The sequence below is a fragment of the Ceratotherium simum genome, chromosome 15, assembly GCF_057802395.1.
Source record: "Ceratotherium simum simum isolate JZ-2026a chromosome 15, ASM5780239v1, whole genome shotgun sequence".
In the NCBI taxonomy this organism is placed as follows: domain Eukaryota; kingdom Metazoa; phylum Chordata; class Mammalia; order Perissodactyla; family Rhinocerotidae; genus Ceratotherium; species Ceratotherium simum.
In genome coordinates, this window is record NC_141914.1 from 49,080,612 (window position 1) to 49,102,510 (window position 21,899).

General features: G+C 43.5%; 1 protein-coding gene across 6 annotated transcripts in view; it reads right to left on the minus strand.

The window, feature by feature from the left end:
* FNDC3B (fibronectin type III domain containing 3B) overlaps positions 1 to 21,899 on the minus strand; it is a 332,852-nt gene that overhangs the window by 58,348 nt on the left and 252,605 nt on the right. For all 6 annotated transcript variants that reach the window (XM_087440025.1, XM_087440022.1, XM_004424734.3 and 3 more), the window contains exons 11-15: positions 21,050 to 21,103; positions 6,031 to 6,155; positions 4,609 to 4,783; positions 2,398 to 2,484; positions 637 to 775 (exon numbers count right to left, since the gene is read on the minus strand). In XM_087440025.1, the coding sequence (XP_087296151.1) occupies positions 637 to 775; positions 2,398 to 2,484; positions 4,609 to 4,783; positions 6,031 to 6,155; positions 21,050 to 21,103 (580 nt within the window). The remainder of the gene's footprint in view (positions 1 to 636; positions 776 to 2,397; positions 2,485 to 4,608; positions 4,784 to 6,030; positions 6,156 to 21,049; positions 21,104 to 21,899) is intronic.

A 21,899-nucleotide genomic window follows, 5' to 3' on the forward strand; every position in this document is an offset into this window, starting at 1 on the left:
GTACTATGTTTTCTCCTATACATACATACCTATGATACAGTGTAATTTATAAATTAGGCACAGTAAGAGATTAACAACAATAATTAATAATAAAATAGAATGATTATAACAATATAGTGTAATAAAAGTTACCATAGATCTTAGCAACCTCAGCATACGATTTTTTTTCTTTCCTTATTAAATTGAGAACTTTTATCTTTTCACTTTAAAGAAGCAATTTATGGCTTCTCTTTGGCATATTTGAATTGCCAGCATTAACTTCTCCTGTGCTTTGGGGCCGTTATTAAACAAAATGTGGGTTACTTGAACACAAGCACTGTGACACCATGTCAGTTGATCTGATAACCTGATAACCGAGATGGCTACTAAGCGACTGATGGGCGGGTACCGTATGTAGCGTGGACACACTGGACAAAGGGATGCTTCATGTCTGAGGCGGGATGGTGTTACTCAGAATGGCACGCAATTTAAAACTTATGAATTATTTCTGGAATTTTCCACTTAATATTTTTGGACTGTGGTTGACCACGGGTAACTGAAACTGCGGAAAGCCAAACCATGGATAAGGGGGACTACTGTGATCAATTTTTAAAAATCTGTCAAAAAGGAAGCAACAGCAACAGCAGCAAAACATACCCCATTTGACACTAAACCCATGAGATGTAACTGGTCCTTTAATGAGCGGTCTTGTCGGAGGTCCAGGCCTGTCAGGACTCGTCGTACACACCAAAACTTCACTGGGACAACTTTTCCCTTCCATGTTAGAAGCAGTCAGCTATGACACAACCAAGAAAACATGAACATGCTTTAGATATGAGGTATTAAATCAATGGAGGCTTTCTGACATGGCAAGATCAAGGCATCCATAAACTCAGACAGACAGACACACATACACATCTTCTCTCTCTATCTCCAACTACTGATTTGTAAGTGTTTCTTTTATGGAGTACTTATTTTCTGTATAGTTGGCTATTAACAATTAAAAATAAAACAATAAGGTGGGTTTTAGCTAAAGACACTTTTACCCTTTCAAAAAGACACAAAATAAACCCACTATATCACCACCTAGTTGTTATTGTTTTATGGAAGGAAAATACGGGGGAGAAGCCGGTAAAAATAACCTCACTTATTTAAATGTAGGGCAGTGCCACCTTGTGGAGAAATGCTAGCAGTATACCTATGTTCTCATAGCCAACGTCAAATAACAAGGGTTTTTCAAAATACCAAAACCTATCATTTTCCTCAAATAGTCGCATTCTTCACTTGATAATTTGACAACTATTTACTGAGTGACTATAACACGCCAAATAATGCCCCTTGGCCTCCAAAAGAGAAGGAAGGGTGGAATCAGAAGACAATCTTTTCTCTCCAAGATGCACATGTCCTACTAGAAACCCCAGTGCCAGGCACAGATCAATAAACAGTGGGCTGCAGCATAGAATGCAGTACACTGGTTTTCTCTCTTTTTTTTTTATGAGGAAGATTGGCCCTGAGCTAAGATCTGTTGCCAGTCTTCCTCTATTTTGTGGGTGGGACGCCGCCACAGCATGGCTTGACGAGCAGTGTGTAGGTCTGTGCCTGGGATCTGAACCCATGGACCCGGGCTGCCAAAGTGGAGCGTGCTGAACTTAAACACTACACCACTGGGCCAGCTCCTGGTTTTTCTCTCTTAATGACTGCAAAGCATTGTTTCTGCCTACATCACAAGGCCCTACAGTGTCATTACGAATGATAGTTAACGACCACAGCAAAGCCTAAGCAAGGAGGGAGTGGGAAATAGAAGAGAAAAATAAAAATGGCTGAGGAAAAAAATGAGCTGAAGAGCAAAGGAAAATGGAGAGGAAAAGAGAACTCTGAATAAAAGGATAAACACTGAAGAGAATAGTGTGAAGTGCAGGTGAGAGACAGGTGCACTGAGCAACCAGTTTGGGTCTTCCTGGGTGAGCACATCCGGCCATGCTGTAACCCAATTTATGACAGCACATTACAACAGTTTAAAATTAAAGTATGGTGTAGGCCGGCCCTGTGGCTTGGTGGTTAAGTGCGCGCGCTGCGATGCTGGCAGCCCGGGTTCGGATCCCGGGTGCGCATCGAGGCACCACTTCTCTGTCCATCCTGAGGCCGAGTCCCACATACAGCAACTAGAAGGATGTGCAGCTGTGACATACAACTATCTACTGGGGCTTTGGGGGCAAAAAATAAATAAATAAAATCTTTAAAAAAAAAAAAAATAAAATAAAGTATGGTGTACATTTTATAAATTGACTTTAAAAATGTAAAGTGCAGTGAACTTAAAAAATTTTTTACCTTATAGAGTCAATCTGAAATGGTAAATGGGTGAAACATAAAACAGCTTCTTTTTTTCAAGCAGTTCAGGTACCAAAATGACTGACTCACCCTGAATTTATACTGTGTGCTTCTTTTGAGATTTTTCACAGTACAGGTTAAATCCTCTCCAGTGTATTTTGGGTGGAAAAGGTTATCCTGAAAAGGCAAAGCCAGAAAGAAACATCAGTATCATGAAATCTGGGCATTAAGCACCTTTGTTCGTGGGATTTTTATGTTGCCTCTTCCCATCATCACAGTGGGCTCGAGGTCTGGCACCTGTTGCAGAAGAGAGTGTCAGAGGCCAGTGGTGCAGTGGAGAGCATCCTAGCTTTAAATAAAAACTTAACTCTATCACACTGTAATTTCTCCTGGGTCTGTTCACGTTTATTGAGAGGCTAATAGGAATTTGAATGAGAACAATGCTCTCTCTTTGAGAGAATGTAAATTTACTTTAGAAGAGATGCCACCATATGCTTTTCTCACAAAACAAACCTCCTAGTTACTCAGTAAGCATTTTAAACAAAAAACGTAACCACCAAGTAGTACTGTGTGACAAAGCAGTATGCACTTTCATAGAAAAATTTATTTAACAATGTTGTCATGAAAAATGCCTCTAGTACTCATGTCCTCACTGTCAGGCTGCAACGTGCTAGGAAATAAACTGTGGTAGAGGTTTCTGGCCACACGGTGTCCTCTTCTGGCCGAGCAAGAAAGAACAGCTTAGATGGGGAAGGCATGATCCTTTAAGAGGATAAATATCTCATTAAAGGTGAATGTACAGAATTCTTTCCACAGTATTCTCTGCCATCCACCCATCCTTCCAGCCATCCATCCACCCATCCAATATTACTGAGCACCTTCTATGCATCACGCTCTCTTCCACACTCAAGGGGTTCAACACTGCCCAAGAACAGACAAAGTCTCGCCCATAAGAAACTTACATGCCATTTGGAGAAAGTGATTTAAGAAAAATATATATACACACACACACACACACACACACATAAAAATATATATATATACACACACACATACATATAAACATGAAGCATGTCATGTGGTATTAAGTGGTAAAAGGATAGAGTGGTAGACCTAGTGAGGTGCTGCTTTCTATAGTTGTGAGGGTTTAAACAAGGCAGCCACAAGAGCCTTTTTAAATTTAAATACAATTAAAAATTCAGTTCCGTGGGCTGGCAGCCATATTTCAAGTGCTCAACAGTCGTGTGTGACACGCGCTACCTTATTGGACAGCACAACCATAAATCAGAAAGTTCTGGGCCGGCCCTGTGGCTTAGCGGTTAAGTGCGCACGCTCCGCTGCTGGCGGCCCGGGTTCAGATCCCGGGCGCGCACCGACGCACCGCTTCTCCGGCCATGCTGAGGCCGCGTCCCACATACAGCAACTAGAAGGATGTGCAGCTATGACATACAACTATCTACTGGGGCTTTGGGGGGAAAAAATAAATAAATAAAATCTTTAAAAAAAAAAAAAAAAAGTAAGTTCTACTGGACAGTGTTGTTTTACAGGCGGTCAGGGAAATGCTCTCCAAAGAGGGGACAAGTGGGAAGAGCCCTGAAGGAAATGAGGGAAGTGAGTCAAAGGTCTCTGGAAGGGCATTCTAGCCGCACGGCATAGGAACTGCAAAGACCCTGAGGCCAGGGCATGCCTGGTGTGTTCAACCAGACTACAGCGGCAGGAACAAGGGCAGAAATGAAGAATCCAGTGGTGCAGGACCTGTCGGCACTGTAAGTGCTCTGGCTTTTACCCTGGGATAGAGGGGAAGGCACTGAGATGGGAAGGATTCTGAGCAGAGCACTGACATGATTGTACTTGATTTAACAGGATCACTCAGGCTCAGTGTGGAGAACAGACTGCAGTGTAGTAGGGTGAAGGCAGGGAAAAGGCTTAAGAGGCCACTGCAATAATTCAGGGGCGAGATGATGGTGGCTTATAAAGTGGTAGCTGTGGAGATGTTGAGAAATGGTTAGATTTCTGGATAATTTCTGAAAGATTTAAAAGGATTTGCTGACTGATTATATATAAGGTCAAGGGTGACTCCAAGTGTTTCTGGCTTCCCCAAATGAGAGGACCGGGACGCCATTTACTGAGATGGTGAAAATGGGAAGGACACGCTGCTGCTGGTAGTGGTAATGACAGTGCTGGAAATTAAGAGTTTGGTTTTGAACTTACATAGCTAATCTAATTTCATGATGTCCTGTAGTTACAACAATACTGACTTACACAGAACACATGCAAGGGTGTAAAATCTGTAAAACTCACATTTTCATCCTCCTGGATTTCCAAAGTATAGGTGACCACTTCCTCAGGTGAACAGCCTTCTGGTTTATTCCACTGCAACGTGACCCATGTGACCCCAGCTCGAACAAGTCTTGGTGCAGAGGGCATCTGAGGAATGTTTCCTAATGTGTAGCATACCACCTCTTGGCTATACCCACTGTAGAGAAATAAACCCAGCGAGACACACATTTAGGAGCACAGGAGGAGTCTCGGCTTTAAAAGAGGAAGGATAAACCCACCTACTGCCCAACTCGCTTGGGTTGGAAAGTCTGGGGCCTGACAAGCTCAGCAAGCGAAGGCAAGCAAGGAATCTGTGCGATATTCCCTACCACAACTTCCAAGTTCCCCCTTTAGTCTGCTACTGAAAAAGCACACCACGTTTCGGGACAATATATTTAAGAATTTATTTTCCCCCAAGAGCACCCAGCAGCAAGTACACCAGAGTCCAATGTTCACCAAGCTATGAGCCACAGCTACCAAGGAGCCTTCAAATCAATGTTGAGTGCAAATAATTGTTGATGAAATAAATGTTTTACAAATATATACAATGCTTCTGTAAAAAGTTTGTGGGTGCTCCCAATCCATTTACAAATTCTTGAACCACAGAAGCCTTTATCGTTATGACTCTTTCAACCAGTGGACTCTAAAAATACAATGGCTATCATGGGTGGGGAAGGAGGGCTGTAAAACCTTGTGATGTTAAGAAAAATTTCTCTAGGCTGGAAAAAAGGTTGGGGACCAACGATGTGCTGAACCTTTAAGATTTTCAATGAGCAGTGATGAAAGGAAAAGATTTTTCTCTTAATCAAGAGTTACCCAGGAAGTGCAATTGAAATATGGTCTTTTAAAGCATCTTTAATCCACTGACGCTTCACTGTACACCTGTTCTTGCCTTTCTTCTACAGCTTGGAGGCAAGCTGTGGTGTCCTAGTCAGTCCAGATTTTTCTCCAGTACTATGAGTATCTGCCCTGGGCTTGACAACAATGGCTGGCCCAGCAGCCCTTTCCTTGTATCAGGAAACACACATATAATTGAAAAAGACAACTGAACGAGTAGCTTGCTAAAGTGATGAAAGAAAAGGCACATGATCTGAAAAAAATAAAGCCCCAAGAGGGATTCCTTTCAAAATCTGCACTGTTACCTTTATCTTGGTTCTCAGAGACTCCTAGTGGGGCCTTTGCATTATGGCAAAAGGCCTTTGCATTCCTGCAGAGAGGCCACACAGTGGCATTTAATCCCTCAGAAGGGGCCTTCTGCCCTCTGATTAGGATTCCTTCTCAGAAAATCTCAAATTGGTTCAGTGTGGTGGCAGCAGGTGCCCTCAGGCCTTCCAGCAACGTGAGAGGAAGACTCAGAATCAGCAAACAAATGATTAATGGCACGAGGACGAGGGAATGTCATACCTGGTGCCAATGTCATTCCGAGCAGCCAGCCTGAATGTGTACCCCATCGCCGGACAAAGCTTTGTCAACTTGCAGTGCTTCTGGCTCCCAAAAAAGCACTGTCTGAAACCACTGTTTCTTTTTCCCTAAAAGAAAACATGAAACAATGCACATAAATTAAAAAAAATAATAACCATAAGAAAACGAAGGAGCACTTTGAATAACTGTTTAACTTTCGAGTTTGGATGAACAAAACCAAGAGAAGGAAAGCTTCTAGGGAAGTGTTCATGTTGCACATAAAGCAGTCTACAACGAAATGTCATCCTTAACATAAAGGCACTACAGAAAATTCTAGAACTGAGATGGGTAATGCACTGTACTTGTGGTATTTCTAAAGTGTGTTTTTTTTTTTTCCTGAAGAAGATTCGCCCTGAGCTAACATCTATTGCCAATCTTCCTCTTTTTTTTTTTGCTAGAGGAAGATTCACCCTGTGCTAACATCTGTGCCAATCTTCCTTTATTTTGTTGTGGGTCGCTGGCACAGCATGGCTGCCAATGAGTGGTGTAGGTCTGCATTTGGGAACCGAACCCGGGCCACCAAAGGGGAGACTGCCAATCTTAACTACTAGGCCACAGGGCCGGCCCCCTCTAAAGTGGTTTTTGATCAACAAAATTAAAAACAACCCTTTCAGGTACAAGGCAACGCTCAAGTTGAGGATCACCATCTCTAAGATCTTCTTCCTTGCTCAAGTTGGTCAAATTGCCCAATCTGACCAACAGGAGTCAGTCTGCAGCCTCACAGGGATCACTAGCCCTAGAACCACACAGCCTTTCCCAATAACCACAGAGCACCTGAGGACCAGTCTGCAACTTAGCAACCCATAGAACGTCCTCCCCAGTGTTCTCTCCTCTCTCCCTCCCTGCAGCAGCCCCCAACCCCCAAGCAGGTACACTCCAGCAATGGTGAGCTGTTTCTTCACTGGTGCCTAAGTCCTGGGCACATGCCTTTGACTCATCTCGTCCACATCTGCCTTCCTCTTAGCAGTGCTTTGGACAACCTGGGAGGTCAATCAATGCTTGCAGAGCTGAACTGAATGTCTGATAAGCACTTGGAACATTAGGTGAATTCATCTATATGTATTACAGCCCTCAAGTTTCTTATGAGGCTGGAAATATATTTTTAATGTGTTCCTAGCCTTATACGATACTTCAAATCCCTTGAAGTAAAAAGAAAATACTCCATTGTGTTCTCTTACTAGATCTATGAGTAAGAGAAAGAACTTAACTACCCTGTTGCCATGCTCAGAGGCCCGGAATACTCATATCAGCAGTTTGCTAGAACAGGTATTTTCATACCCATAATCCACACCATTTTATCTATGTTTATCTATGCAGACTTACTCTTGGTTGGTTCTTGCAAAAGAAAACCACATGCTAACACTGAATAAATCTTAGCATTCTAATCAGACAGTTGGGCTCAGGGCCTTCAGGAATATGTTTGAAATTCTCGATTTATTTTATGAAGAACGAAGAAAGCACATTCTTCTCCTAAGCAAATTTAAAGCATTTCCTTTCTTTAAGCAGGCCTCCAAATGCTTACTACTAAAACACATTCCAGGTGAAGTTTAATTAAAAATAAAATAAACATGCCACCAGCTCGAAGCATCACTAGGGTGAACAGATTAAAAACAATCATGCCACACTCATCTTCGAACTAACTCTTCCCCACCCTCCCCTCCCCGAGCAAGGTGGTGCCCTTTCCAAGGAAGGGAGTGGAAGTCCTAATGGTCTTTAAGATCCAAAGGTCACTTCATCAAGGGTTCAAACTACATTCAGGTGCAACCAATAAAAAAAAAAAGGCAGTAAATAAAGCCTAACATTTTTCAGCTGCTACTGGAGCAAAGTCACCGTGTCTTCATATCGCGCCCTGATGCTTACTTTAACCTTGAGTGTTAAGGTGGCTGCAGACAATTTATTCACAGAAAAACAGGTTATGCATACATTTGCATAATTACACCCAGCATCTGATTATCCTCTCTGCACACCGGGTGTGTTTTGTATCCATTTCAGGCTGTAGTGTGATCCACCTTCTTTCTTCCTCTATTTCTGAACTCAGAGTAAATAGTGCAAGAAAGGCACATCCTGCTGTCACGGAAGCCTCATCCTTTCCAAACCCGCTGTTGGCTCCCCTTCAATGCCTCATTTTTCCCATTTCTTTGTTTGGTCTCCTTTTCCCATTTCTGGTGCTTAGAACCACAGCCAGTAAATAGAAGTCAGTCTGTTCCTTACTAGGTTGACTTGCTTTAATATGGTAAAAACCAGACTGTCTGTGGCTTAAATGAGAAAAAAGAGTGGGGAGGTATCAATGATGGAACTAGACTTTTCTTTTAAAGGGCCATAGCACTGCAGCTCACTAAAGCATTGGGGAAAGAGGCATTCTGTGATCTTCAAGACATTTTCCTATGTTACTAACACTTTTTTTCTTAGTTTTCTACTTCAGTATTGGGAACAATTGTTAAATAAACTCCAGCTTTTTAAGACAAATCATGCCAAATTTTCCATCTTAATACTTTCCAAGATGTATTACTACATGCATAGACCTTAAGAACTTGTATAAAACCCAGAATTGCTAGAACCTTACAATTAAGTTTTAGAAATAATGTCTGTCGAGTATGAAGGGGTAAGAGTACAAATAGTTCAAAGAGTTGAAGAAATAAGGCTTACTGGTGAATTTTCAGAAGTCACTGAGAATAAAGCAAAAACAAGGGAAGGTCGGTTAACAAAATATTCCAGAAAGGAGAGAAGCTTTTGAATAAAAGGAAATATGCATGTATGACATGGAGTTAAATATAAAAGGGATAGCTGAGAAAAAAATTAATATTCAAAAAAGTCATTGCAGTGCAAAAGTGATCTACAGCTGAGAGGTTAGCATGTGAAAACGGAGGATGCCACGGGCTCCGGCGACCCCACGGCTCACGCGCCCCTGGTCTTCTACGGCAGATCGTGCCAGGCACTCGGATGGCTCTGGGGCTTAGGGATTAGAAAGTACAGGTTCAAAGGTACAGGTGACGTGGAGAATCTGTTTGTAAACCCAGAGAGAGCCCAGGTTATAAATAGCATTTACAAATAAAATATTACCCAGTTCTTGTTGACAGAAATGGATAAGGTTTAAAAAAAAAAAGGTAACGCTTTAGAAGATTGAAATATTCAGACAAACTGAGAGGAGTGATAATATGAACCTTTATCATTGTTTATCAGAAATCCCTAAGTCCACGCCCTTACCGCCAGTAAAGTTTTACAGACGGCAAATCATAACTTCCATATTTTATAGCTGGCATGGCTCCAAATGATTTCGGGATTATAATCTGTGGCATGTTCCCTCTTCTAATAAAATTTAACTTAAACTACGCAGGATTCGAGATACACTAGCTTTACTCAGAAAGAAAACTTACTTTCTAATAATTTAATGTCAGCCTCGTGCGAAGTTTCCTACTAAAACATGGTACTAATAGGAACGAATAATCTCCTGACATTTTCTAGGCCTGCTGTCATCATACCCTGGTCAAACATGGCAGCAGGGACACGCTCGGCCCACGCCTTGTTCCTGGCCAGACACCGCTGCTAGACCACTTGTGGTGCGTCACAGAGGACAGTAAGAGTGGGGGCTCAAGGCCTGGGGGAGGCTGGTCCACAAGGGAAGAGCTGGGGACGGGTGCACTTGATTCTCTGGCCATTGGGATGAGGTGTGCAGCATAGGAGCAAGCAGACTAGAACCTCCCTGAGCACTTGAGTTCCTGTTCTCCTAGGGATGGAAACAAAACTTCACCCGGATTAGAGTGAGAGGTGAGAGGAGGCTTGAAGCCCACACCCTTGACCATTCTGGAGCCGACCTAGCCACTGGGCTACATTTGACACTAATGGATACAACCCCCAGCCATGTGCTGGCCTAACTTTCTACTGCCAGCGTCCACAAGCCAAAATGGGCAGACCTTCAGGGTTCCCTGGCTTTTTTCCATTTCATAATCCTGGGCATTCCCAAATGCTTGTTTCTGCAGCACACATGGAGTTCATTCTAGGACAAGGTTAATCTTTACCAGAATGTGAAGAAATCTTGGAGTGCAAACCAACTGCATGCTGATAAACCTCATGACAAACCTGGGTGGCTTCCTTTTTCAGCTGAGTGCCCCTCTTCTCACTCAACTGAATTCAGAGTTCTTGGGAATCTCTCGTCATCCCACACCCAGGCCAGCCCAAGAGCACCGATTCAGCGCCCTGGGCCTTGAGACGAATGGAATGGTTTTCTGACGGGGCCCAGGGTTCTTGTCCTCACTTCTGGTCAAAATTGCTCTCGAGGAAAAGGCTCGATTTGCCAGCAGCTGGCTCACGTACACGGCACGTATCAGATTCGTCCTTCCTCAGTGCCGAGCTCCCCAGCTGTGCCTCTGCTCCTCTGTCTTACCATTGAACAAAACTATGTTGCCTGTTATCCACATTCCAGACCCACTGGCTGGGCTTATTCTCCATTCCCTCCAGCCTGTCTTAGGGTCCCCCATGCCCCTGCAACTCTGTTTCCCAGAGCTCGCCGGGCTAGGCTGGACCTCTCATTACCCGACCCCCGGTGAGCAAGTGCCTCTTCTCAGTTTCAGATTCATACACTAAAGAGAGGACCATCTTCGGGGGAAAGTCCCAGCCTGATAACACTTGGACCACCACACACTCTATCAGCCTCCGCCTCTCCTCTGCGCTATCCTCATTCACTTTTTAGAAGGATCACACATTTGGGTACAAGTAGCAGTAATAACCAGAGTCCAGGTGTTCCACCAGGTTCCCGCTCAATTGTGAAGAATGTCAATAACCTCCAACTTTTTGTCAGACTGTGAAATGGCCCCATCTTGCAAAGGCCGGGGAGAGAGAAGGAAGCTTGGGGGAGTATGTGAAATGCACTCTCATGTGGCTGCACAGCACAGAATGACTCACCCTTGGAGAGATTTTCCAAGACGTGCTAATAACCTCAGGGACAAAGATATTACCCGTCCCCCAGGGGGAAAAACGCCTTAGCCAACATTATTTCATTCTTTAAAATAAAATTTGGAGATAAATTATAAACATAAAAGATTTTAAATATTTTAATGAACATAGTCTCTATTTCCTATTTTATCTTCTGCCCTTTTACTACCTGAGTACTTTTCCATTTTTTAGTTTAAAAAATTTAAATTATTAAATAAAATTATAACGTATTTTTGAATTATCCTGCTCTCCCCAAAATTAAACACTTTGCTGACCCCTGTGAGTAACCCAAAGAAATAAGACACATGATCTTGCTTTTCAAGTGTGACAACGGAGGCAGAGGCATTAACTGGCAGGGATACTGTTTATGTCACGGGTTCCCTCTCTTTATTCCTAAGGGAGCAGGCAGTGACCACTTCCATCTGAGAAGAACAGTGTTTGAGTGCCACTGAGGCACAGCCTGCTGGCTGGCAGAGCTGCGCTGGGTACAGGGCAACTCTAGGTACTCATGTGTCTTCCTTCTCCCTCTTCTCAGAACACTCGGAAGAGAAGCAAGGGTAGGAAAAAGAGTTATGTGGTACTTTCCAAGTCCATGACCTTGTATCTAACAATCTTAGGGCAAAGAAGAATCTTAGAAGAATTCTAAGATTCTACAAAGCTCAAAGAAGAATCTTAGGACATCATACCTGAAACACGGTATGCACTATATAAAGATGAAGGAAAAAAGATTAACAGTTTCTCACGACTAAGAGAGTCAAGAGAAGCCTTATGTCACATGGGGTGATTTTAAACATGTCTGAAAATTCTTTGACACCCCACACTTTGAGGAGCAAAGTCTATGGCCCTTCTCCTTGAATGTTGAGTGGGCTTCTGACTCACCTGTAACTGACAGAATGGAATGGAAATGAAGCTAGGAGATGTCCCAGGCTAAGTCTGAAAAGTGAGGAAGCATCTGTCTTTTTCCCCAGAACACTCACTTCTGTTAATTCTGACTTCCCCGAGGCTGCCATGCTGTGAGGGAGCCCCAGATGAGGTCCCACTCAAGCCAGCAGTGACCACTAGACTTGTGATTGAAGACTCTGCCAGAAGGTTCCAGCCCCAGCCAATGAACCCTCCCAGCAGAAACTCCAGAAATTGTGGAACACAGACAAGCCACTCCCACACTGCCCTGTCTAAATTCCCAACCTAGAATCCATGAGCATAAGAAAGTGATTGTTTTAAGCCATTAAGTTTTGAGGTAATTTGTTATGCTATATTAAACTCATCTATTTTGATGTCCATATATGTTTATAGCACGAAGTTTTCCTGAACTTTCATAAATTCCTCCTGCACTATAAATAACCAGGAGGTAAGGGAGCAGAAGCGTGCACGCGGGTACTCAACACAAACGTTTAATGTCTGCCTGAATAAAGGGTGCTGTTTTCTACATGCACTTGGTACATGCCTTTTCCCTCAAAGCCATCCAACAAAGGCAGGCCTCTCTGAATAGAATTAAAGAGTTATTTTTGTAGAAGCTAAAAATGTAACCAGATTCCCAGATGATAAATATCAACCAAAACTGTTAACAGCAATACAGGTACTTCACCTTAACAGAGGGACACTTTAGACTGAATTAAGATTTTTAACAGTGCTATCCCAGAAGTTGTAGAGAACCATGGGGAGATTTTTAAATACAGATATGCAACAGTCTTTGGGGGATGGTTTAGGTATGACATAGCCTAAAGCCACAGGAGTGAGCAAATTAAATAGCCTTTCAGAGGACCTCCATGTGTAACTGGGATTCCACCTCTCTTTGGTATCTGTTTACAAACACACAGTAGAATAAAGTTCCAGTGGAAAAGTCAATTTACAGGTGGGTTTGCCTAGTTGAAAACTGGTATCTAAATATATAAAAAGTATTTGATTCATTTCATAAAATGCAACTAATTTTTAAAGTTAAAAATATGTTTAAAAGTAACTGTGTTGATTTGTAACATTAGGTAACCACAAGACTGAAAAATTTTTTTAAAGTCAGTTTTCCTTCTTTATTTTATGTATCTTCATAAAGCTGTCCTCAGTACTTGGGAAGGTGAATCTTCTAAATGGGTTGGCTTCCTGTTAAGGAACTTAACACATCCATGGCCAATTCTATACATATAACTCACACATATTCCAATTAACTCAGGATACATACAGTATTTTCCTGCCAGGAGTCATTCTGTAGCCTGTGAGGAATGTGGTTGCTCTGGCTAACATTTCCAATGACCCTGGCACTGACAACCCTGGAAGCTGGTATTTCCAACAGTGCCACTAATAGATGAAGTTGGCTGACATTTTCAATTGCCTTCAAATTAATAGATTGGAAATGACTCTTCCCATTCCTCTTCATGACAGCTTCATTCTTGGCAAAACAAAATGAGAATGGCAACACAAGGGCATTCGAATCCACGGAACTGGCTCCCTTTGATCATGTGACTTACACTCCTCCTAATCTATCATCTCTTTCCATTGACCTCATTCTCTTACAGGTTCTTTCACAGCCATGCCTGCTGCCTTCTGGGGCTGCTCTTACGAGGTTTGAGAACTGCCTGCTAAATAAGTTACATGAATTTGGTTATCAGTTGTCATGTGCTCCTGGCCCATGGCTGTGGGGTCCAGACGTGGGCTGAGTGATTCTGGGCTGAGCACTCTCCATAACATTGCAGTTCAACCCGTCAGAAATGGCAATGATAAATCAAAAAAATAAAGCTGCATTGGCCAACTGAACTACTGCCAGGCTCCAAGATTTAGTCTGCTGGGACATCTATATTTAGAAGTTGTTCCAGCACTGGCCAACCGTAGGCAACATCAAAGATAAATGTTGGCTTGAGAAATAGGAGCATGTATGTGTTCAGCATAACCATCTATAAGAAGGGGTTCATAACAGGGAGGAGGCGCACTCCACATCTGGGTGGATTCAAAAGTTCCTTGTGCCGACCCTCACTCTCCCCCCAGTGATGCCTCTTTCATTTTACTCAGTGCTCTGGCACAGAGGAACTTTCAAAGGTAAGATAAGGGGGTGGGATAGTTTGTGGTTGCATGTCACTAAATAAATACCACATGCATTTTATCCCTGGCACACTAGTTTATTCTATTAGTGAGAGAGGCTTAGCTACCTGAAATAGCCAAAGATGATCACCAGGTCCTCCAATTTAAAACAAACATAACGTTCCTATATATCCCTCCAAATATGGAGGTTCATCTGACGTCTAGTGCTTTGATAAGATTGGAATGTTGAGACTGTCCCAGTGAAGGGAAAGGAAAGAACAAGGGAGTGATTTTAGAACAGGCAGCCTGTACTATTTACAAATGAGCCAAGGGATGGATGGGGACAGTCCACCCATCTAGCCAAGGCCCAAGGTGGCCATCTTCCAGCTGGCAACCAACAAGCATGACAAACATGAGTTGATAAATTAGGTGCCAAGGACCAAGATGGTATTTGTAATTTAGCCTCAGCCGGAAACTCCCCACAAAGTCTGCTGCCTAAATACACAATAACTCCATCCAGCACACATATGACAAATGGCAAACAGCAAGGAGAGAATCTGCTTCAGGTGTGCAGATGTCTGGGGCTAAGGTCCTTAACAGGGGCTCCTTCTAACTCAGCTCTGCCTTTGTGACCTACAGACCTCGCTGAGTTACTGAATCCTTCCTGGCCTAGTTTCCTTCAACAGGAGCTATAGTGGAGGAAGCTGTTCCCCTGACTCTCTGAAACCATCTCGGATGTGGCAGCAAGGGTCTGTAATGTGGTGCAACACAGATCCTCTGCCTGGTCACTGATTCAGCTTAGGGCACTTGTGTGAAAAATGGCTTCTGACAGACAGAGTGCCAAATGAACCTAGGACCCCACTCTCCACTCTCATGAGGACATTTCTGGAAAATGACCAAAAGAGCACGCAGGCCTGAGGAAGTGGCACCTTCCCCCTACATTTCAGCCAGGCATTAGCAATGGGCTAGGAAATGGAAATGGGCCTTCCTGGTTTTCTCCACTGGACCAACTCGCTATGCAACCTGAGGCAGCACAGCAGCTCAGAGGGCACTCAACCGCATTCTCGGGAAGCTCTCCTCACCCATTCTATGGGACCCAGGAGGTCACTCTGCTTGCTGACTCTTCAGTTCCCTCAAAGAATGGTTGCTGTCTAACCAGAAAAGTCATGTGGAAATTCACTCATGCCAAGAAGCCTTCTGAAAGATTATCAATACTAACTACTCAACAACTAAGCTAAACAGGCATCTGATTAACAAACCAGTTACCCAGCACCTTCTATGGGGCCAGCTCAATCCCTCAATGAACTAAGTTGGCTCCTCTGGGCCTGCCACCTGCACCAGGTGTCTGCAATAGGACTGCAGAGCATGGCCTGGCTTGCGAACATTCTCCAGGGGCTTACAGGCTCTCCCTGCTGCTGGCCTTTTCTGCTCTATTTCAAATTATACTTACCTTGATTTCTGTAGTATTTATTTCATTCTTAGTCCAGTGTATTTTACAGCTGTGTTGGCTCATTAGTCACCAGGAAAGCCAGATGTGAGACTCTATTTTGGGCTGAGTCACATGTGAGGAAGATTCTTGGGAACTCCACTAGTCACAGCCCACAAAGCTATTTTTCTGGTTCTTTGGTACGTTCCCTAAATGTCATGTCCGGAAGCTAAGCTAATGGCAAATTAACATCTATATGTAGCATTGACATCCATTTTTGTTTAGTTCAAACCAGAGACACTAACCTTAGGGCTCCTGTTTAAGATCCTGACAGAAGAATGTCATTCCTTCTACACAATCCTTCTAACTGTTGACTTTTCCTACCCTAGATCTTAACATGTGCTTAGGTGACATGAAATAATCATGACACCGAACCTGCTATTGCCCAAGTTACCTCATTCAATTTTAACCTATCTATGAGGTAACTGACACTGTTTTTCAAGTGAAGAAGCTGAGGCTTGTGGGTTAAATTATTTGCTTGACTAGTTAGAGACAAAGCAGAGATTAATCTAGGTCTGTTTAGGTGGACACCATGTCACTGATACACATCATCAATATGAATCCATGCCTCATATTCACAGGTCTGAGGAGACTTGCATTTGCTCTAACTAGCTGCAATAGCACCAGTTAATATTTTTGTATGGTACAAATTAAAACAGTATCTAAGAGTAGAACTCACAACAAGTTTCCATAAATACTTCCTTTACAGAACTTATATTTTCTAAAATGGCAAAGAGAGTTCCTATTTGATTGTGAAGTTTGCCCTTTTACTCAAGTTTTCAAGGAAAAGGCCAGATCACCCAACCCTTCAAACAGGCGGGGTAGGTATTTCTGTGTAAATCCATCCAAAGGTTCCTTCCTTTTTCCTAAAAGCCCCTCCCTACCCTAGAGGCCTCCATGTCCTCAATCCTTCCCTCTTAGCTTTTTCTAGAGAAAAACCTCCAGCTCTCATCGATACCTCTGTGTCATCAAGCAGAGACCAAAGAAAGAGCCAATCAGCCCAGAAGGTTGCCCATGAGGGGACAGGGGTAGGTCAAAGGGATTAGCTCTGGGGTGGCCCTGGGGTAGCGAGTGTTAAGCACTATCTCCACCTCCTGGACCCCTACCCCATCGCCCACTCTCTCCACTGTGGGAAAGAACCTCCACCTTGAGAAATCCAGCATCTAAGCATTGGTGTGCCATTAAAAAGTTAAGAAACTTTTCTCTTATTCATAATTCTGGATTAAACTAAAACTCAATTCATAATAAGGTTTTTTTTTAAAGTCAGCACTAGGTTTAACACACAAATCTAGCAGAAAAAATCCCTCTCACGAGGCTTTGGACCTGCTTTGGGCCAGCCTTCAGAATGACTATGACTTGTAAACTAAAGTGTAAAGATGGGGGCGGGGGCACATTGTGATCCGAAAGAAATTAACATGTAACAATGACTCATCCAGTAGTCAAGTAGAAAACTGCCTTGAAAATGGCCTCTGCTTTTCTGATGGGGCATCTCCTGGAGGAGGACACAGTGGCTAATGCTCTACAAAAATGCAGGGCCAGTTGTCAGGTTCCACGCTCTAAACACTACAACTCATCTGAGTCACTACGAGGGCCACACCTTTCAAAGTTATGAAAACTGATCTGTTTCGGGGGAAAATCACAACTGACGGCCACAGCTGACAAGCCAGTGACACCTGTGCACTCCATTTTTAGCTGCTCATTTCCATCTCAGTCAGTTACTTCCCACACTGATTTAAAACTTCAGGGATTGTCTAGTTACAATTATTAATGGAGAAAAGTAAAGACAGCTAACCCTCTTGCCAAACTATTAGTAATTTCCAAGTGAATTCCATGGAACAGTGATGTGACAGTAATGACAATGAATTTAGGCGAGATGATGCGTCAGCTTCCCCCTGTGCTGTAACGTGCCTGTTTTCTGTTCCCCACTAGGGCCACACCTGCCCCTGGAGACCAGGTGGCTCTTCTGCAGGCCCACTCAGCACAGCTTGCCAATCCCAGCAGATGTGAAGGCCAGGGACTCACTGGCGCCTCTGCTGCTGCTCTTTCGTTCATGAAGGTCTTTTTCTAAGAGGCCTGACAGCAGGACTTGATGCCCTGTGCTCTTATTTTACCAACACTTTCAGAACTGTACACTAATTGTTTTATTGGAATGGTGATTAAAAACTGAACAAAAGAATAAAGTATCCAGGGAACGCTAACCAGTGCTATTGCAGAAATGGCAGGTGCCAGAGCAGAAACGGGGCAGGGTGCTACTCCTGAACACAACCTTCTTCGTGACTCTGAGTGGTACCCGTCTCCTTCTCAGGCAGTGATTTGCTCCTCTGAGCATCCCATTATCTTTCTGCCCTTTAAGTTTGTTTCTACCGCCCCCTGGACGACAGAGAGGCTATGGGTGTTTGGCTGGGATGGATGGCCCTGGAGAGGAGAGCTCTGGCTCTGGAGAGGGTTGGGTGCGTGGGGAGTGACTCCGGCAAAACACCCCCTCCCATTCTCCTGCCTCTCACACTCCACTAGGGCAGAGTCTAGAAATAGTCCTTGATACCAGGTGCACCTACTCCAGAAACTACCAGCAGGTTTCAGAGGGATAGCCAGAGCCTGGTGTGCTCACACTTCCTGCAGGTCAGATGTTGTTCTCTGCTTGTACATCTGATTTTCTTCCTTAAAGCCAAGGGCTGAGTAGCATGGGAATGTGGGAGGCAAAAACCAACCCAAGTGAGCTGCCTCCAAGAGGCTACTGATTCCCAACCTAGCCCCAAATTTAGAAACACAGGCTGTCAGACTGGTCAGAAACTTTCCTTCTGAAATGAGAGGATGGGCAAGAATGAATTGGTTAATGCTGCTTGTATACTCATTGCCAGGAAACCCAATGGCACCATTTTTGAATCTTTTTAGGGAGACTAGAGAGAGGTATAACATAAAGCAAAGAAGCTACTGGATGGAAAAATTTGAGAAGCACATGACCAAATTCGTTTTATTTATGTCTGTTCAAAGGCACAAGAGGAGAGCATTACATTAGCTTTTTCAGCTATCAGAGTAAGGACATTCTCTTTCCTATGTCATAGTCCTCTCACAGGACAGTGTACAGTGTTGAAGCACTGAGGGGTATGCTCCATAAATGCTGAAATAATTAGGAAATGAACAGGCCAATCAACAGTGAAAAGGATCCTAAAATATTCTCTTGTCAGAAGAGACGATCCTAAATGACCAGTTCTGAGATTGTGTGAATGATATAAAGGTCCACGAGCTGATGCGCAAACCGAGGACCAAAGAGCTCCAGCTGCCTGTATAGACCTGGGAGCAGAACCCACCTCTCCTGCTCTTGCTGTTCTTTCAATCATCCTCTGCTTCCAGGGAACTCACTGTACCTAAGGGCCAGGGAGCACTGCACCGAGTCTGGGGTTCCGGAAGTTTTTCTAGAAGGTGAACATTAAGCCACAGAATATAAAAGGATTCCTGTGTTGGGAAAAGGCCTATAGGAGGTGAGAGTCAAGTAACCTGGAATCTCCAGTAAAGCTGCACAGAGCCAGCCCCAGCAGGAATCAGAAGGCGGGAGAGAAGACAAAGGGGGAAGGGGAAGGCAGAAGAATCAAGATAGGAGAGGGGAAAAGATGAAGGAGCGCAAGCTGGAGAAGGCCAAAAACAAACCACTCAACACTGTGGTCACTAGTCCACAGTGGGTCCCAGTGATTATGAACGGTCAGCAGACACAGCTTCTCCATTTCATCTGAGGCTGTAGCGTATTTCCACCCAGCATCAGGCCAGGACACTTTCGACTCAAATTCAGAGGGAAGGAGGCCAACAACTGAGTCATCATCACCATTTCCTGCAGCACCTGGGTTTCTCTTGGAGGTTTCCCATTCCACTTCTCAACCTCTCTGACCTTACTTAACTTATGAGACCACGGCCCAAAGCAGAGAAACAGCAAAAACATAGGGGACACACACACACACAGACACAGACACAGACACAGACACACACACACACAGACACACACACACACACACACACACACACACACACACACACACACACACACACACACACACACACACACACACACACACACTGCCCTGTGAGGGTATCAAACACAAAAAGCTTCCTCTTTACTGGTAAATTCTATCTTAATATAAAACCTCAAGATATGAGAAAAACATCACGTCAGGGCAACACTCACACCATTGCAAAAAAGACTTGCATGAAACTCGCACTTACCCTCACGAAGGAAGAGGAGAAGGAAAGATGGTACTATGTGCTCACAGGTCAGCCAGGTTCCTTTCCAACTTTCTTAACTGCCTAAAAATCTCTTCCCACAAGGGTCATAGGGGTGGTTTCACTTTCTAATCAAACCACCTTAAAATGAAATCCACCTAATCTGTAAAATATATCGGTTAAGTCTGCGATTTCACCAATCTGTACATAAGAACTATTCACAAGGATCCTAAGAACAATAGATCATTGTCTTTGGTAACTTGGAACTCTAGCTGTTCAGATGCAACCCAGATGGGAACACACGCTTCTGCAGAAAGTGATGAAGGGCCCCCTTTTCACCTCAAAATTTCACCCTGAGAATGTCATTCAATTTCATTTTACATTTGGTTAAAATATTTTTTCCACACTGGACAAGTCACTTTTTGCTTAAGCCTGTGTTCTGAATCTTTCAATCCCCCTAAATTTAAGTCACAAAGACTAGTTAACTTGTGTTTCTCCCCAAATTCCACATTTTCTATTCTTAAAATCCTTAGACTGTTTGCTCAATCACAGAAAGACAGAATAAAGCAAGGGCAAACGAATGGAGAGAATTAAGACCTACAAGAACAAAAAATACAGTTGTTTTTTGAAACGAAAGGCTTCTGCATCCAATGTTTTCTGCCTGAGATTCTGTGCGTAGTGTTAGCAAGGCCAGAAATGCACTGGGTCACCATTCAGCACAGAGTGGCCTTGAGAAGAAGAGACTTCACCAAGGATACCAGCCAAGGGCCTCTGGTGACAGAAACAGCAAACGGGGCACCTGTTATAGGATGGGCTAACTCGAAGGGCGATCACACCTGGGTAGAGAAAGACCTCCAGTCTGTTCCACTCTCCCACAGAGAATGCCCAACAGCGTGACACCAAAGCACACACTTGGCATTCAAAAAGAAGAAACAAATTATGCTTCTCAAGCAACCGCGTGGTTTACCTTATCAAAACCATCTATGAAGGATGGCCTTGGGCAGTCAAGATGACAAAGCTGTCAATTCTTAATATTAACTAAAGGCTGGCTAGATAGTAGGGACTCCAAAATAGATAAGACCCTGTCTTTTCTTTCAGTCAGCATTTCTTGCAAATAAGCCAAGTAAATATATTTTAACGCACAATTCATTACATTACTTCAGTCCATCTTCATTTTCCACAGTCAGTAACTATTGGTTTAAATTTTTCTCTACTTACAATTCTTTTTTTCCATGTGTTTAGCACATCTTAAAAAAGAATAAAATGGTATCTGTTCAGCAATTTTATTTTTGAAATGGTATTTCAGATGGATGAACATGAAAATATGCTTACCTCATCCCATTCTAAAAGGTAGTTGGTGATTTTTGAACCATTGTCAATTGGCGCCTAAAAAAAACAATAAAATGAGATTAGAGAAAGTTGTCCACAGACAAAACTTATGAGCCATCCACGTGGTTCAAATACAAGGTCTCTGCTAGCCCTGTGCTCTCCCCTCAGGGGGATAACCCTGGATAGCTCCTACATTTCCTTGGTCAAACATTATCACAAAACAATTTTAATACAACTCAACTGTAGGGAGAGCCCTCGCCATTAATAAATCACGCCCCACGAACAGCCTAACTTGCCTTCCCACCACCCCCACCTTTACACCCACATGGTGCCCTACTTCCTCTGGAGATAAAACTTATAAGAGGTACTTTAATTTCAAGAGTAGAGAGAGAAAGAAGGCAGCTGGAAAACACAGGCACTGTGCGGGGTCTGGCGGGGTAGAGCTGATCCAGCTAGGTTCAGAGTCAAGAGGCTATATACTTTGGTAACTTGCCCCATATAGTTTTTTTTTTTCCCCCAAGTACTTAAAAAGAGAAAGCCTTCTGTGGCATTAAGATTCCCTTTTTCTTAAAAATATGAGGAAAAATGGGATCTCCTGAGGAGATTACCAGGGGCAATCTGCTTAAAAATGTTAGCACAAAGAAGTTTCATCATTTGCTTTCCTCTTTAAAGTGTAGTGAGATCTGCTTCACTGAGAAGACAGGCCTTGACACTGGGAAGGAGAGTGGAGAACTTTAGAGAACAGAGTGCTTTGCAGGGTCAGACCTGCCAGAAGTGGGTGCTGCAGTGGGTCCCTCACAGCAGCGCAGTAGTGAGATCCAGATCAAGAGGAGGGCAGAGAGAGGGGGAGAGG